The 17,777-nt window shown below is 35.2% G+C and overlaps 3 protein-coding genes across 4 annotated transcripts; 1 reads left to right on the top strand and 2 right to left on the bottom strand.

Annotated features, from left to right (window-relative positions):
• Positions 1-637: 637 nt before the first annotated feature.
• Positions 638-5,515, bottom strand: LOC105341248 (succinate dehydrogenase [ubiquinone] iron-sulfur subunit, mitochondrial). The gene is made up of 8 exons (XM_011447673.4): positions 5,375-5,515; positions 3,156-3,230; positions 2,695-2,753; positions 2,051-2,194; positions 1,756-1,957; positions 1,392-1,501; positions 1,140-1,254; positions 638-1,048 (listed from the first exon to the last, which is right to left on the bottom strand). Exons 1-8 carry the CDS (start codon positions 5,435-5,437, stop codon positions 959-961), a joined length of 858 nt encoding a protein of 285 aa, XP_011445975.2. The 5' UTR covers positions 5,438-5,515; the 3' UTR covers positions 638-958.
• On the top strand, positions 5,461-9,620 carry LOC105341255 (uncharacterized). The gene is made up of 4 exons (XM_011447685.4): positions 5,461-5,588; positions 7,342-8,417; positions 8,507-8,629; positions 9,325-9,620. The coding sequence occupies exons 2-4, from the start codon at positions 7,353-7,355 to the stop codon at positions 9,517-9,519; spliced, it is 1,383 nt and encodes a 460-aa protein (XP_011445987.2). The 5' UTR covers positions 5,461-5,588; positions 7,342-7,352; the 3' UTR covers positions 9,520-9,620.
• A 610-nt stretch (positions 9,621-10,230) lies between these two features.
• LOC105341262 (p53 apoptosis effector related to PMP-22) lies at positions 10,231-17,777 on the bottom strand. Of its 2 annotated transcripts, none has more exons than XM_020072499.3 (5): positions 17,543-17,777; positions 15,580-15,687; positions 14,632-14,797; positions 11,606-11,755; positions 10,231-11,033 (listed from the first exon to the last, which is right to left on the bottom strand). In XM_020072499.3, exons 2-5 carry the CDS (start codon positions 15,673-15,675, stop codon positions 10,807-10,809), a joined length of 639 nt encoding a protein of 212 aa, XP_019928058.1. In that variant the 5' UTR covers positions 15,676-15,687; positions 17,543-17,777; the 3' UTR covers positions 10,231-10,806. The 2 variants fall into 2 exon arrangements, with proteins under 2 accessions (XP_019928058.1, XP_019928059.1); XM_020072500.3 differs by lacking the exon at positions 17,543-17,777 and adding an exon at positions 15,956-16,510.

The following is a 17,777-nucleotide window of genomic DNA, read 5'->3' as shown; positions in this document are numbered from 1 at the left end:
GAGATTTGCAGAGCTTTCTGTCTTGAGAGCGGGTTTGTGTATTACTATTTTGTTGATATTTTTAATAAATCATGCAGCCTGCTTATGGTGTTGCTTGTTAATGTCACAACATAGAAATGTATTAAGTTACTGGAGCATTCAGTTATAATGTTGATATTTCCTGCAGATTGAGAAATTTACACACGTATACACAATATGCTGTGTAATCTATGATTTACACAGAACACTTGAGCATCTTGTTGAACATTTGGTAGAAAACCTAGTAGACTGAAATCAACCCTCTGATATAGCCCTTACCTTTCTTCAATTTTTAATTTCATTATGGAACTACAATTATCTTTCTCCGACATCAATATACAAAATGACTCGCATTTGCAATTTCATGAAGTTATGAAGTACCTCAGTAAAAGGAACTGCACTGCTCATTCTTCTAGAAAATTAATGCGCTTCATGAAATATGTAGATGTGAAGTGTAGCTGCAGATCTGTAGCTCTGGTTTGTCTATCCAAATTTTTTCAACAATAGAGCTACAAATCTGCAGTTAATGTGAACGCTGTTGTTCATGACCCTGTGAATCGGCATTCCAGTAAATGAAATTCATGTCAATCACTTTGAAATGATGCAAGTCAACAAAACATTCTAGGTAACAAATTTATTGTCCTTGATACAATAAAAAGATAAACAAGCAAACTCATTGTACACAGAAATAAAATCTTAAACAGGTTATGTGTACAATAGTTAATGAATTAATCAGCTGTGAGGTATATTCTCTGCCACAAACATCGAAGATTTATCAAATATATTAAAAAGTTTCACAAAATTTACCAGAGAAAATGCTAAGATTAAGATATAAAAGCATTACACAAGACATCTCCTTCCGAGTTTTGCTAGTGTTCAAATTGTTTCAGTCAGTTTTGTCTGACTCTGCAGACATTTCCCTACACACAGAGTACAAGAGTTAGGCCTGGGCCAGTTGTTTTGCTTCCTTGCTGTTGTATTTGGCCAACATTTTCTTGATCTCTCCAATGGCAAGTCCTGGATTTAGTCCCTATATAAAGTAGAAAAAAATCAGATCTGAACCTTTTACTGATAAGGAAATAATAATAAAACATTTTTTGAAAATGACAGGTAAAACCAACCTTTGGACAAGTCTTTGTGCAGTTCATAATGGTGTGGCATCGATATACAGAAAATCTGTCCTCCATTTGGAACAACCGTTCGCTGGTGTAGTCGTCACGTGAATCCACCATCCATCTACAAAATATTGAGAGTACTTCAGTATATACAGGTATATATGAACTATAGTGGCACAAGTCACTGACAGGACTATCAACTTCAATAAAGAATCCAGTTAACATTAATTTTAGGTTAGCAAGAGACCTCTTCGTTACCTGTAAGCCTGCATGAGGACCGCTGGCCCGAGGTATTTGTCCGAGTTCCACCAGTAACTGGGACAGGATGTACTACAGCAAGCACACAAGATGCACTCGTATAAACCGTCCTGTCAAACATATACATATTCAATCAATTCTTGTCTGTAAAAAATCCAACATGTAATTAGTTCAATAGATTCAATACCTAGACAGAGAATTTTCAATTTATGTAGTTTTTAATTCAGAAAGTTAATGACCTGTTTGAAGCAAGAAATGTGTGTGACGACAATGTTTTTGAAAACATGCAAGTTTGTAAAAATTGTTCTTGCACACAAATTAAAATTGATTTACAGTACTCAATAGATAAGTATTAGCCCTGTACCAGTTTAGCCCTGTCCCCTGTGGTTTGTAGGTACTGCTTGTCTCCAATGTTCTTGTCACTGCCATCCTTTTTCTTCAGATACGGTTCAATGGATCTGTACTGAGCATAGAAGTTGCTCATGTCGGGAACTAAGTCTTTGATAACATACATGTGAGGAAGGGGATAGATTTTGGTGGCTTTACCGAGATTATCATCAATCTTACTGGAAAGTAAATGAAACAAACTCAATGACAAATTTGTTGTAAGAACAAAACCTAATTTAACATTTCATGAAATGGTGAAAAAAATATCCTACCATAGACAAGCCAATGTGTTGCTTCCACCAATATTCATTGAACAAGAGCCACAAATGCCCTCGCGACAGGATCGTCGAAAAGTTAGAGTGGGGTCCATTTCATTCTTAATTTTGATAAGAGCATCAAGGACCATAGGACCACATCTGTTATAAATAAATTCATACAATGAATCAATATGATGAACATGTATTATCATATGATTGATTAATTCCTAGCTCTCTGATTGGCTCAAATCCAACTATCTCGAAAAAACAGAACATTATATTCACCTGCACATGACCTAGGAGGTCAATATAACATTTGATTTTCCATTGCGTTTCTCAATTTTTTCGGCAATGGCTTCAAACTAAAACATTGCTTGATAACACTCGATTTAATATACCGGTAAGTCTATATCAATTCATCGGTGAATCATATAATAAAATAATTATTTCTATTTTTTTTCGATCAATATGATGATTTAGCTACCCTCAAAGTACAATTGCTTATGGCTCAGTGAATATTGTACTTCTAAGGTAGCTAAATCATCGTAATGACCTCAAAAACAGCAATAATTGTAATTTATACCTAATCTAGGATGGTACAATCTAGACTTTAGATAAATCAATACCTAATAAGTTCAGAATTTGTTACTAATCCTTACGTGTTTAGATCCACTTCATATGTCTGCATCTTGGGTTTATCTCCTGGCTTTTCTGGATCCTGATAAAACAGACGAGTGTAAATATTCTCTTAGTCTATTGATGCAACTGAAATTATCTAGTTTGTAAGACAAGGTTTCTAATGAAGGAATAAACTGTAAACGCATTACAATATAGCATTAGGTATATTTAGCATGTTTGATATTTGGAGGAAATTATTTAACAAGAAAGCATTCATATGATTTAATAAGCAGATTTCTGAATGTACCTTTTTATATAAAAATATGTTTAGCACTTGGTGATGTACTTGATTTAGCGGAAGTTGTATTCCAGCAAAAACGTGAATTAAAATTCATTGATGACAAGCTTTGATACATTTAATAGCATCTGTAAATCATGATGATGAAGATACAATTTGATGATAGAAATGAAAGTTTGATCAAATAGCCTACACAGTACCTACCCATCTGTACACAGCAAACTTCTTCATTCTGGCTGGCTCTGGTGCAGTTGCCGCTGATGTCTGTGCACATCTTGTCTACAAAAATGGGATAAATAAAATTATATGCATCCTGTGTTTCTTTCCAACAAAGTGTAGAAACTTAAGGTTTTCTTATGTTGTCATAAGTTATGTCATCTATTAAAGCAAATTGTTGTTGTTTGCAATGCAAAATCCTTGTAGACTTGATAATGATTAGTTAAGTTCAACATGAAAAGATGGAGGGGTGTCCGGTCAAGTCGTACACAGATGAACTCGTATACAGGTCAACTCGTATACAAAATTTTCCGCATAAAAAAACGAAAGTCAACTCGTATACAAAAAATTCCCGTATACCTAACCGAAAGTCAACTCGTATACAAAAAAATCCCGTTACAAAATCGAAAGTCAACTCATATACAAAAATTCCCGTATATTTAACCGAAAGCCAACTTGTATACAAAAAATCACCATAATTTGAAAGTCAACTTGTATACAGAAGGTTAGAATCAAAACGTAAAAGTAACTTAAAAACACATGGTTTCTAGTAATAAAATTTCTTTATATATTGCCTCCGTAATTCAGCGTAAAAAGGACATATAAGAATGAAATGGATGTTATCAACTATTACAAAGATTGCAAAATTCATACATGTATAATTGTGCATTATCATTAAACTCGCTAACGATGTGAAATTACAAAACAATTAACGATAATTAATTGTGTCAATTCAATCATTATCATTTGGTAATTATTTCTTCACGTCAAAACAATAAATGTTAAAACAACAAACGCAGTGTTTCTAACTTCTCCAAACAGATGACTTCTTAAAGGCTAATTAAGATACTCCTCATTATTTTGTTTGTTATATCCAACTCTCCGGTTTTATATGTCATTTCCCAAACTTCTTTCAACATGGTACGACACCTGTGTGTTTCCTGTCGACGAACTGTACGTAATAAACCACTGATTTATAAGTGAAAAATTTGTTTATTCATATAATGAGTGAAAAATGAAAAGTGAATATAAAAGTCACATATGAAATATTTTTAAATAATTATATATATATATACATATGTGACTTTTGTAATATTCAATAAAAACATATTTAAAATTAAATAGACTGATTTACGGCTAGCAATCTATTGCCTACTTAAAAAAGACAAACTGGTTAATTAAACTAATTAATATTGGAGCTGAATTTGAATTTTTCATATCAATATTTCATTGTATATGAATATAATAAATCCACTAATAGATTTTAGTCTTAATGATTTAGCTACAGCCCCTATGTTTTGTATACGAGTTGACTTTCAGATTTTCAAGCGGAAATTTTTGTATACGAGTTGACTTTCGGTTTTTTATGCGGAAAATTTTGTATACGAGTTGACCTGTATACGAGTTGGTCTGTGTACGACTTGACTGTAAATTGATGGAGGGGGCACTTCAAAGGAAATATTTGGGAATTTTCCTTCATATGGACGGACATTATTTGAAACCTGAGGTAAAAATGAATATTGAAAAATTTACCAAGAGGTGCTACATAAGCCTACATTTACATATTGGGAGTGAGTATTGATACATATTATATACCTTTTTAATGGCAATGAAGATGAAAGCAAGATTACTGTCGCCTGAAACAACAACTATATCATGACAAGAGATGCCAAAGGGAAATGGTTGCTGTTTCAGGGGACAAAAATCTTGCTATCGTCTGAATAATCAGTAAATAGGAATTTTATTATAATGAATACTTTATTTGTTGGCGATGCAAATTTTTTTATGATAAACAAATCAGAGCTTACATCATTCATGATCAATGCAGTAACACAAAGCTAGGCCACAACTAAGATCTTTTACACAAACCAGTAAAATACAATTTCCTTATTGTAATTAAATGGTAGGGGATAGGCATTTGTCCTTCAAACCGATATAAACAGAGTTAATCAATATCAATACATTGATTGAAAGTGTTTAAAGTCGTCCAAATCATAATAACACTTCATTATATTGCAAACAACAATATGGATCTAAATAGCAAAGTAATCATATTTACGCATCTTTTAGCACTGATTACACAACCTTGAAAACTTACGTAAACATTTTTCTCAATCTTATGCGCAAGCAATTTGGTATTTTTTTTAGCAGTAGCCGTGTGTGACATAATAATTTAAAAACTCTTTACAACAAATCAAATTATTTACCTGCATAAGCTGAACTAATGATCTTCTGACAGGACCCAACTTTATGACCGTCGGTGTCGACATCTTGGACAATTATGAAGGCGCATACGCAATGCTTACTTTCGTTTTGTAACGAAACAACACTGTGCGCAGGCGTGTGTATCATAATGGCGGATGAAACAAACACAAAAAATGTTCTTTGATTAATTTTGCAAGTTTATCCAGATACATGAAGGTATGAATAGATATTGATAGTCTAAATACAGTGAAAAGTATGATGTGATTTAGATTTTTTCATTTCTATTTTAAGAAATAAACTTTGTATTTGTATAAACGTACGTTCCTAAATTTGAGCAAGTCAAAACTTGACTTGCACTCATTATAAATTTTTTAATTAGTCATAACTCACGAACAATTATACAATCTTATTATGAAAGCATAAGTGCAATTTGATAAGCATATTGTATAACTTATTTAAGATTATTAAACTGTAAACAATCCTTTGGGTTAAAGTGTAGTTAAGGTCTGACTTCAAAATTAAATATATACTGTATATAAACGTTAACTTATAGATTTTAATTTATAATTTATACTATCATTTATTACAGTGAATCTTGGTTGTTTTTACATTTGTTTTATTTCTGACTGGGTTAATAATATTAAAATTGTACTATTTAGGTTCAATAAATTTAACCACGAATTAACATGATTATGTGTTAGGCCTATATTTTTCTCTCAATGACAAATTTATATAACGATATAATAATTAAACTTCAGTCTTGTCATGTCATTTACACCCTTTTCCCCTTCATCTTCATTTAAACTTTTAAGCATTTACTTGATCTCATACATTATATGTAATGTTTAGATTTACAGTGAATTACTTAGGCCCAAATGAAATTATTGTTTGTTTGGAATTGCCTCCTGCCTCATTTAAGGATAAAATTCAATAAGCAAAAAAATAAAGAACCCTTTTTATATAGAGATTTTGATTTTTACCGATTTTTGATTAGTTAAACTTCAAATTTGAAAAAAAATTCTTTCCTTCCCTCCCGGGTCTTGAAACCCCCCAGGCGGCAATTCCAAACAAATATTTTTCAAAGGATGGCCTTACCAGCAGAAATATCTCCAACTCTTGTTACTATGATAGATACTACACCTATAAAGGGTAGGGAAAGCTTTTGAATTTCGTACTGTATAAGCCAGTATATGAGAGTGTCTTGTATCGAGGGGAAAAGCATACAATATTGGTTTTATTTTAGTGAAACTTTAGTAAAAAGGTAGAAAAGTTAAAAGTATTTAAGATAATATATTAGATTTAAATTTACTTGATTGGCCTACATGCTCAGAGGCGTCTTACCTGCTGTGTTCTCTATGACATATATATGAATAATACACCCTTAAGTATTATTTATCTACATGTCGTAGAGAGCAGAGTGGATAAGTGAAAATATTTGCCATGTTGATAAAACCAGGGACTACAAATTGTAGTACAATATACTTTTCCAGATTATATAGTATGAGGTTATGAGAAATTTTTTGAAAAACTCAACAATGATGTATGTGTTAGTTTATAACAGAATGACCAGGGTATTAAAAGATGTAATACAGTTTATCTTGCATTTAGATGAAATATTGTGCAAGAAAGGTAAAGTATTGCATGATGTGAAAAAATATTGAGTAAAATAACTATGAAAGAAGCATGCAAGAAAGAGCTGGTGTAGAAGTGTTTCAGGAATGGTAATAAGAATGACAGCATGTAGGTTCAATGCTACAATGTATTTGGTTTGGCGGGTTAGTTAGTGATTGGTCAATAAAATATACAGTTCATTCAGAAATTTAAATATTAATGTAGTACCCTTTACTTGAGTTATACATTGCATTTTACAATACATGTTATAATATATGTCTTACAATTTAAAAATATTGTACAAACTGCTCGATTAAATAACTTTGATGATGAATGTATGAAATCTGGTTTTTGACAGCATATAGTGAAATGGCCACACACTTCATCTGTCAGCCTACGGAACCATTAGCCCATCGTTATCCATTGAATCCTGGGCCTGGTAAAGGCCATGGTGCTGTCTCACACTATGAACTGTTGAATACAGCCAGTAAACCTCATGCAGAGTTCCCTCCCCCTGGTTGGGATACCTCGCAGAGTTCGGAGGAGTCTCTTCCGCTGTGTCAGGCACCTGTCCCTACCTGGAGAATCACCAGTGACCTCATTGGTCCAGACCCACAGCTATGTATAACACCAGATAAATCACAAGGAAGAATTAGACCAACAAAACCTGTTCCCGCATCCAGACCTGACTATCCTGTGGGATGTGATCCAGATCTCTGTGTTACCCCAGAAAAAAGCATTGCACAGAAGAAAATACAGGAAAGAAATTATGATAGACAGAATGTGAGGTTTGATGTCAGTGAATCAGATAATTCTATACTGAGTCAGGGTATAGCATCAAGGCCTAGCAAATCTTACAAACCTTGTGATTATTCAGACAATCTTGAGGATTCAGAGCCCCGGAAAGAGTTGAATGCAAAACCAATGAAGTTCACTCTTCAAAACGCAAATAATAAACCAGTGTTTGTCCCACTAGCGGACCACCATAAACTTCACGCACAAGAGATCACTGAGGCAGAGGACACAAGGATTAAACCTGTGCTACCCATTGTATCAACCTCCAGCAACAAAGAGGCGAGAGTCATCACTGTACTTAAAACGGACAACCTCAAGAAAAAGTCCAGAGTGCCACCAGAGACAGCAGATGAGGATCCTACCAAACACATAAAAGATCTAGCCAACAAGAGGAAAGTTCGTGTTACCAGGGAGACCAATGAGAATCCAGCCCTGTCAGATTACACGTACCCATTCTCTGGACCAGCAGCAGACAGTGTTCAGGAGTATGAACATGTGTTCATGCGTCCCGAGTACAACAGTACGCTGAGGATGAGGAAGGAGATAGAAAGCATCAAGGAAAGCCATGTGGATGTAGTGAAAGCTCTGGATAAAAAGTTACAGATCTCAGACACGGTCTCCTCAGATATCAGAGAAAAGGTGAGCTCAGATAGATCACCTGTATACATGTATATCACATCTAGCCTTTAAACATTCTGATTCTAATGCTCTCTGTCCTGATTCTCCAGGCCTCGACTAAAGTGAATGTCAGTAGCCCGCGATTTACTGGACTGGTTAGTCTCAGTGTCCCAGTGGAAGACATCGACAAACCTCAGACATTCAGAGCCAAACCAGTCAAAGCCAGATCACAGGTAAAGCATCTTCCGCAATCTTGCTTTATTGTGTTAGATTATTGTTTGTTTTGTAGCTTTTATTTCTGTTCAAGATTTTGGTCACTTTGGCTTGATATCCCAGGTACATGTATTCACACTTGAGTATGGGACATATATTTTTATTTACAGATAGGACCAAAAAATATTCACTGGGTCAGTTACTACCACATTAGGATAAAAATGTTACCAAATTGATATATAGCAATTATGAAAAGGGAAAATGTATTGCCTTGATTACAGAAAAATAACATATTTTAAAATGCCTTTTTACACAGCAGTTGATGAGGAAAATGAGAAAGAGCAAATTCTTCCCAATTCAAATAAAATTTGTGGACAAATAAAAATGAAAAAAAATCTCCTTTATTTTTAAATTTGTTCGATAAGATGAAGATCCTTACTGTATAAGGTACTTATGATTTGTTTGTTTTTATCCAGCATTTGCATTAAAAGGTTTGTGCATCATTTTCAGAGGTTTGGGAGGATGAGTCAGATCATACCCAAAAGCAAATCATTTTTGGGAATATTTTACTATTTCTTTCTACTTCTTTTTATGTCAAAACAAGACATCACATGAAACATCCACTGGTTTCACATGCATGAACAAATATGTAATTAAATAAAGCTTTCCATTCATCTTTCCCTTGGTGTTATTAAATATTTTTTTTATATTTTAGAGTAAGACTCGGGAACCTGACTTGATGGAGTTTTTCTCCACAGAATTCCAACGAGAGACACCGGAGTTGTCCACCCCTGGGCTCTCCACCCCCTCTGAGCCCCTAGTCACTGCCTCCCCAATGTCGGCCTTTGATCTGTACAGACATAATCGAGTGTGGGAAAGCAATAGTTACCTTAGATCTAGGCAGAAGTGAGGACTTATAGAGCAAATATTTATTATAGACTGTAAATGCCATATATTAATACATGTAATTATGTATGTTTTGATAATAAAATTTAATGATATGCACCAGAATTATTCAATATTTTTTCAAGTCTTGATATTATCTTGCAAATGTTCACCTTTCTATTTGCTGGTTGTTACATATAACTACTGGGTATACTGACTGCATATGAAAATAGATTTGTTATAGAAAATCTCGCTGAAAATTTTTTTTTAAAAAGAACTGTCTGTCTAATTTATATTTTTTAAAACTTTATGTTGTATCTTTAAATTGCTTAAATGGGTCAAAATATGAATTTTTGCCATTGATGCTATAGAAGAACCTTGTGTATGTTATCACCATACTTGTTATCAGTTTAGTTTAAAATAATCAAAATTTTTAAATCTAAGAAAAAAATTATAAGGCATTATATAGTAATATAAATGTAGTTTGTTTGTCATCATTCATTGTTTAATCTGAGTCTAGGATTCAACTCATTGTCTAGTTTATATAGAACTTGGATGAACTCTGGTGTTTTGTTCTATTCTTATTTTACCTCTGTATAATTAAGCGAGTTTGGGATGTGATAGAAGTGTGTCAAAGTTGTATGGCCCCTGAGCCTGCTCTACACAATTGCACAAAAAATGGAAGGAGAATAACTCTGAAAAGGGTTACTTAAATTATTAAAGAAGTATAAATACAGAGGTTTTTAAATAATTTATTTTATAGAGATTTAATACAAAATATAGTTGCTGACCACAAAATACCCATGAAAAAAATATCTACACGAATCACCCAACATTCTGAAATATCAAATCACAATTCACACCAGTTCAATGCAGTGAAACAGTCTTTCCTCATTTCCCAATAATTTAGAACGTCTTTCACCATCATTAAACTCCATATACACGCATACCATCTAGCTACATCCGAGTATGATGGAAGGTGGTAGCATTGCAGTTTTGAACTGTGAAAATGGGTCCTATCCTATTTCAGAGAACGCGGATAAATGAAGGGAACTCTCGTTGATGCGGTGGCACTTGGACATTATATCCTTGTATCTCATTTTATAACAGAAACGTGACATAATATACCTGCGGGTTTACGGGTTCGCACCTGAGTCTGAGGTAGGACAGCGACAGTGACGTCATCTTTGGAAAGGGGAGGAGGAAACCAACCTTAAATGAGTAATCATTCGAACACACGGTTAACGCTCCCGGAACGTATAGATCCGCCCACGGGCGGATAACTGACCTTTTCCTCTGGGTCACGGAGAAATTACTCGAGGGTTTCCTCTATCGACTCGTCATTATAGTAACATGTCTTTTCTCTGATCAGAGATTCGTCCGCTCCTCGATCAATCAACAGTAAAATGGCAGCTATAAGAACCAAAATGGCGGACAAAACAGCGGCCACATAGGACCAACCCACGTACCACTCGGCTCCATTGAGTTCCTCGTTGTATTTAACAGGAAACATGATCACAGCAATCAACTCAGGAATTACTGAAATAAATAAATGAATGAATAAATAAATATATAAATAAATACATACGTGATATATTGCTGGGGAATTTAATTTACCAGTTCTGAAAGATTCATTCCGTCAGATTGAGTGCTTTAATTATAAGTTATGAAAACTGAAACTAGCCTGTTACTGACGATTACAATAGAAATTACTCTCTAACCTGATTACAATAGAAGTTACACCCTAACCCGGTTACAATAGAAGTTATACTCAAACCTGATAATATATAAAAGTTAATACAATAGAAGTTACACTCTAACATTATTAGAATAGGAGTTACACTCTTACCTGATTACAATAAAAGTTTCAATCTTACCTGGTTACAATAGAAATTACACTCTAATCTGATTACAATAGAAGTTACACTCTAACCCGGTTACAATAGAAGTTACACTTTAACCTGATAATACATTATATAAAAGTTACACTCTAACCTGATTACAATAGAATTAACACTTCAACCTGATTACAATAGAAGTTACAATCTTACCTGATTACAATAGAATTTACTCTATTTCCCGATTACAATAGAAGTTACACTGTCTCTTACCTGCGAGAAACAGAACGATAATTGAGATGTTGTAGTATTTGTATTTCATCCCAAAGTTCGTGGTCTGTATTCCGTAAGTAGCCATGATAAATCCAATGAAGTTCAGAGTAAAGGCGACACAGATCAGAATCCGACAGGCATCCAGCCATCCTACAATACGAAATCATTCTTCTTTTAGTGTCCTAAATATGCCGAGGGAAGATATACTTAAGTTTAATTACTGTATACCAAATTAAGGCATACAAAACCTATAACCCTAGATTTATTGAGGTCCGGAGATAACGACGTTTCTTATGCTGAAAATACTGTCTATTTTGATGTTGTACACATATAGTATATACAACTGTAGAGGATAGTAAAAACTAAATGATTCAACTATAATTATGTAATAAAACACCGTACATATCTATATTGGTTTTTGTTTTGGGGGGTTTTTTTGGGTGCCTATTTAGATTATTTGTTTTTTTATCTTTCTGGTATGTATCTATCATTCATATTTCTTCTTCTTTTTATAGGCATAATAGACAGTTTCATGTATTAAGAGACAAGTTTAAAGTTGCATTTATAATTACATAATATGTATTAATTGTATCTACCTTGTACCTTTTGGAGAAAGCTTACACAGGCAATGTCTGCAACTACTTCACTTACGGTTATTTACACAATGAATTATTTTCAAATCAAAAAACAGCTACTCGACCACCTATCGACCACTCTATATAATGAATTGTTACCCCAAAAGTACGTATGGTAATATACGTATACAAACTAAGGGATAGAATTTTGATCGCAGAAACAACGTTTATATTGTGCCTGTAACGTTACGCTGAATACATGTACATACAGAACAAAAGGAAAGCACAATACTCTTCCAACAGTACAATTACAGTTCAATTGTGGTTCTGATATACTTAACTGTTTGTTTTTTCTATGACTTACAACATGAGCACTCAGAGTTATAAAATGAGTTTAAATGCATATCTTAGTAAAGCATTTTTTTTTCATATATCCTAACCCGCCACCACCTTTACCAAAGTGGTTTCTTTCAAACAAGTCCTCAAAGTAAACTTTAAATTACCTTATGCAGCTTCCCATCATGAATATATATACTATATAAGTATGAACAGAAAATAATCTTTACATATTGAAACCATCGTACTCAAATTTTGCTAAACTCTCTATACATGCTTAATCTTTGCGTTTTAACCCGTGTATTTTACTAGTGTTGCCCGTTTATAATTACTAGTAGCTTACAATTCGATTTGGTATCTTGATTTGCTCGGCACCATATCGCATGGTGCCCAAAAATAGGCTTACACCTTAACTGTGTCGAGATGTGGCAAATTGGAGATGCCTCGTAGCCAATATTTCTACAAAAAATACCTATCTAAATACCAAGGATTTGTAAATGCACGTCAACTTCGAAATTCGACAATACTCTTATGTCGTATGGACGTTGATTTAAATTGGTAAGGTTTAGCTCGATGTCCTGTGTTATCTAAAGCGTTTTAATACTACAAGAGCATACATCTAATGCAGGTCTATGCAGGGAATGCTGCTGGAGATGAACGGAGAGTCCAAAGGCTGAAAGCCATGTTTCTATAACAGAGTCTACAGCTTTATAGAAATTCAAAGGAAACTACAAACAGAATATTAACTCCATATTACTTTTAGCGAAATGATGCAGAAATTCTAGAACAAAGATACAAGGTAAATTTCTTGGTTTCGAATCCTTTGAATTTGGCTGCTTCCTTTCCTATGGAATTCGCCTCAGAATTAGGTAATTAGCAATTAGGCATCTCTGAGTTGTTCCTAAATAATGCGATGGAGAAGAAACATGTGTTTGTCATCGCTACTGTCTCCCGCCGCTCTCTGTCTTTCTATGGCAGAGTCGTGGGCTACAGATAAAGTTCCGTCGCGCGCACCAAGACAATAAGTATGTTTTGACATTTCATTGAATGCCATTACTTCTATCACCCATCGACTTGTTTCTTGGAGGAGATACAAATCTTGACTGTAGATACAGTGATTTCATTATGACACATTAACAGCAGTTCTTGAAAACAGAGTGGTTTATATGCTGCCTTAAGCTTACACCAGTCTATATGTTAAAACACCCCGCCCTCACTGCCCCTCTAGAGCCAAATCAGGCACTACAGAGAGAGCAATACATTTTCCTAATTTTGTTTAAATATAGGTTAGATATACTCAGTAATAAACTTGAGACAGGATCCATTGATTTAGATTCCAACAGGATGTGTGGCAGATGTTTTAGACATGCATGTACAGTGTAGCAGAAAACAGCTGCAGTGAATGTTCACATTCTTTTTAAAAATACTATCACACAATATGCATTTTCGATTTTTTTTTAATATACAAGAATCATCTGTAATTGTCAATGTCTCTTCTCTACGGCTTGTACATATACTCAACAAATAATCTTATTCGCATACTATGATAGGACTTTATATCTCTCTTGATTGGTAAAGGAATTTATGTTAGCAAGTCGATATATACTTCTTATTTATTCGCGTAAAATACGGAGACTTCGCTGTCAGAACATTGGCTATTAACATTACGTCAAAAACATCTGTGGTTATGTATCAGTTTGAATAATGTGGAATGTTTTCTTTAGACATCTGTACATTGATCTCCATACAAGGGAGTTAACATTTCAACATGCTTTGCAAAATTTATTTTGTATCAATAAATTTCACGATGAGTTGAAGCACTAGAAATCGATGATTGCTTTTATAGCAATGTAAACTAGCCTATTCGTTTTATCTTTAATGTTAACAATATATACTAGCTTTTAAATACAACCTGTGCATGCATGGTTTAAACGGGGCATCTGACTGATATGTGCACGCAATTTCGTTGGTCTTTAACACAACTCAATAATAGATATCTAAATTTAAAAAAATTGTTTCATGTGGTGAACAAGTAGACATGCTTAATGAACCAGGAGGGGCACCTGCCCAACCCCCCAACCCCCTTCCTACGGCGTATTGACGATGGATACTGACCCCTGGGCTGGTTGGCTCTGCACTCGTAGGACAGGATGTCCCCCGTGGGGGACACGCAGTCTGCCCACAGTCCCTCCTGTCGCCCGTTAGACTTGATCCAGGAGGTGGTGGCGATGGACAGACCACTGCACAGCAGACTAGCGGCCAGCAACATGCTGGAAACCACCTGAAAGACCACACACAGTTATCATTATATATATATCGTGATATACCGTACGACATCTACCGTTACACCAATAATACGACAGAGATGGAGAAATGATAACAATGTTACAGTCCAATATTATACAACTCAATGATGAGTCGCCTAATGGTGAATTATTTATAGAATTATTGACTAAATATTAATGGATACCAATATTTCTATTATAAGAATCCGGTGGACCCAGTCATTAAAATGACAAAACCAATTACAAGTAGCAAAATAGGTTATTCCTGTATAGGAAAATGAATACATATTCATGGTTTCTCGTCTAACTGTTTTAGTAAAGGTCTTGCAATAAATACAAAGCGATGTAGAGTAAATGTACGTGTTTTGGTTTTCCTACAGCTGGGGGTTCACTGTCGACACCGCCCGTTATCTTACACGGGGCGCTGATATTGCTTGATCCAAGTAATACCTTTACTGCACCAACAGGTGGGTTACATTACAATACACCATATTGAAGAACAACTTCAGTTTCTTAACTACACCCCCACCCCCAACAGATCTTAAGCAGCTAAATATAAAGTTCTTACACTGACCAACCGCTGGTTTATCGCGGAATGTCTGCTATATAACGAGCTCTCGTCTGAGATGCAGAAAGCGCGTGCAATAAGCACCAGGTATTATCGCCATTCCGCGCGGGTTATGTAGAGGTGAGGCTAATGGCCATTAATATATAACGTAGACTACAATAACCCAAACATTCACCCACACAAACACACGGACAGGGTAGGAAGGTGTACCTTGATTATCCGGACGACAGCCACTGTTTCCATGGAAGCCGTAGGGGCCATTGGTTCCTGCTCCTCCAGTTTATTTTCAATACTTTCCACTCCCATTTCTGTAGTTTCCTAAAACACAGGAACGATTCCTTGAGAACAAAACAAAGTCAACAAAGCGGCGGATCTAGACTGAAGCAATGAAGTCCGAGACGCCTCCAGAAATCGGAATGAGAGAGAAACTTGGCACGGCGAAGAGAAAAAGCTGCGTTCTATTATATCAACAAGCGTATCAGATTTTCCTCGACAATGACGGGGGAGAAAGCATTTGTTTGGGGGTCTCAGCAGGGGTTGTCTTATCATCTAGACATCTCCGTGCATTAAGACCTAGTATACCTACAACTGCAATAACATGCACCGACCCAACAGCTGGAGAACCGGCTGATGCTAGAATGTAAGGATCACTAGTATTATTTCCTCCATAAACAGATGGTCACTGGAAATTAGCACGTCTTCTTCTGATGGCCGTAGCGAACCTTGATATCCAAATCATTAGCAGAAAATAAATCTAATCGACTACCTGCCGCACTGTCCACTTTTAGCTGCCCAAAATCAACCCTCTCATGTGTACAATCGATCCATTGATAGTTAAATAATCTGAAAGACACCAGTAAAAGTGCACGTCAAGGTCGAGGGGCCAGGAACTGGCAATGAATGAAGAATTTTAGAAGATCGGCTGGTGGTAATTCTGGCTCCCTTGAGATGCCAGGCGTTAAACTAAGAGTTCCGCACACGACTTTATACAATATATATCTGATGACTGGCACGCTCCAACAGGACTGCGGCAGCTGGGTCCCATAGAAATGTAATAACCTATATAACTGGGCCGATAATTGACCGCCCGCATAGATAGAGAGCAAATGTCAACAAAGGTAGAAATTTCTAATTCAGTGTTAAATCCCTGGTAAGCGTCAACATATACAATTAATCATCATTTTTAATTTTGAAACCCAAATTGCATAAATTTGTATATGCTTTGCAAATATCAAGTATAATATGTTTTTACTATAAAAAAAAAATGACCTTGATCCAGCAGCAAGGGATTTAATTTGTACATCAGAGATTGTTGCACAACTTCTTTTAAAAACTAGTTAGTAATAAGACGAAGGGAAAAGCGGTAGTAAGACGAAGGAAACAACGTCAATCCGGTAAAAAGAACGACAATCAGGCAATATGACGAAGGGAAAAACGACAATCAGGTAAAAACGGCAATCCAGTAATAAGACGAAAGGAAAAACGACAATCCGATAATAAAACGAAGGGAAAAAGGGCGATGAAAAGACGAAGGGAAAACGACAATCCGGTAAAAAACGACAATCCGGCAATAAGAAGAGGGGAAAATACGACAATCCGGTAGCGAATAAATAACAAGACTCCACTGGCGTGATGGGAGGGGTGTTAGCCGTGGAAAAACACAAGTTGGCTGTGTACTGAAGTCAGGGGCCAAGTATATCGACAAAACCGTAATGAAGTTTTGTCTGTAGACGCTGATATAAAAGACTTAAACCATCGATTGCAGAGATCAATGCCACTAACATCGGTCTCCCACTTCATTAACGCAACCGTTTTAAATTCCTGTGGTCGTTTTCCTACAGAGATTTGAATTGTTAAGTTGTAAACCCGAGGAGGCGCTGATCTTTATTGAGCAAGTTTTTTTTTTTTTATAAACACCATACAGACAGACAGACAGGATAGATAGATAGATAGATAGATAGATAGATAGATAGATAGATAGATAGATAGATAGATAGATAGATAGATAGTTCTAGCGATGAGTTTTAAGTTTTTCTATATACATTTATTATATAAAGCTTCTATACTCAAAGTTACTCTCTACATATATGGAATTAAATTTATCTGAACATGTTCGTTGTCAAAAAGCACTTTATATATCTTAAAGCAATAAAAAGTAAGTAATCAGACTTACAAAATATGCAGATTCCTTGCATAAGGTACGAAGAACCACTTTATGGCATCAGACTCAAATTTGATTCAACCTCACAATTGTATGCTCATAGAAAACGCTCAAAGCACGCCGGACGTTTGTTAGTCTCTAGATCTGAGACGCCGGGCCCCGTACAGTCTTTGAGAAGGACCGGTTACTGCAGAATAGTGTTGTTGGTCAAGGCAAAGATTGGACACTACTTCTGTTCATGAGGGAT

This window comes from Magallana gigas, chromosome 3 (genome assembly GCF_963853765.1).
Source record: "Magallana gigas chromosome 3, xbMagGiga1.1, whole genome shotgun sequence".
NCBI lineage: Eukaryota > Metazoa > Mollusca > Bivalvia > Ostreida > Ostreidae > Magallana > Magallana gigas.
Note: the sequence above shows the minus strand (reverse complement) of the source record. Positions and strands in the feature narration are given on the sequence as shown.

Bases quoted from the DNA above. Each gene is read 5' to 3' on its own strand.
- LOC105341248 (XM_011447673.4), bottom strand. From the start codon at position 5,437: ATGTCGACACCGACGGTCATAAAGTTGGGTCCTGTCAGAAGATCATTA. The intron at 2,754-3,155 runs GTAGGTACTGTG...CTGTTTTATCAG, and splicing joins AGTTTGCTGTGTACAGATGG to GATCCAGAAAAGCCAGGAGA. The intron at 1,049-1,139 runs GTTGGTTTTACC...TACTTTATATAG, and splicing joins GCACAAAGACTTGTCCAAAG to GGACTAAATCCAGGACTTGC.
- LOC105341255 (XM_011447685.4), top strand. From the start codon at position 7,353: ATGGCCACACACTTCATCTGTCAGCCTACGGAACCATTAGCCCATCGT. The intron at 8,418-8,506 runs GTGAGCTCAGAT...CTGATTCTCCAG, and splicing joins CCTCAGATATCAGAGAAAAG to GCCTCGACTAAAGTGAATGT. The intron at 8,630-9,324 runs GTAAAGCATCTT...TTTATATTTTAG, and splicing joins CAGTCAAAGCCAGATCACAG to AGTAAGACTCGGGAACCTGA.
- LOC105341262 (XM_020072499.3), bottom strand. From the start codon at position 15,675: ATGGGAGTGGAAAGTATTGAAAATAAACTGGAGGAGCAGGAACCAATG. The intron at 14,798-15,579 runs GTACACCTTCCT...GTGGTCTTTCAG, and splicing joins CTGTCGTCCGGATAATCAAG to GTGGTTTCCAGCATGTTGCT. The intron at 11,034-11,605 runs GTAAGAGACAGT...TATTTATTTCAG, and splicing joins TATCGTTCTGTTTCTCGCAG to TAATTCCTGAGTTGATTGCT.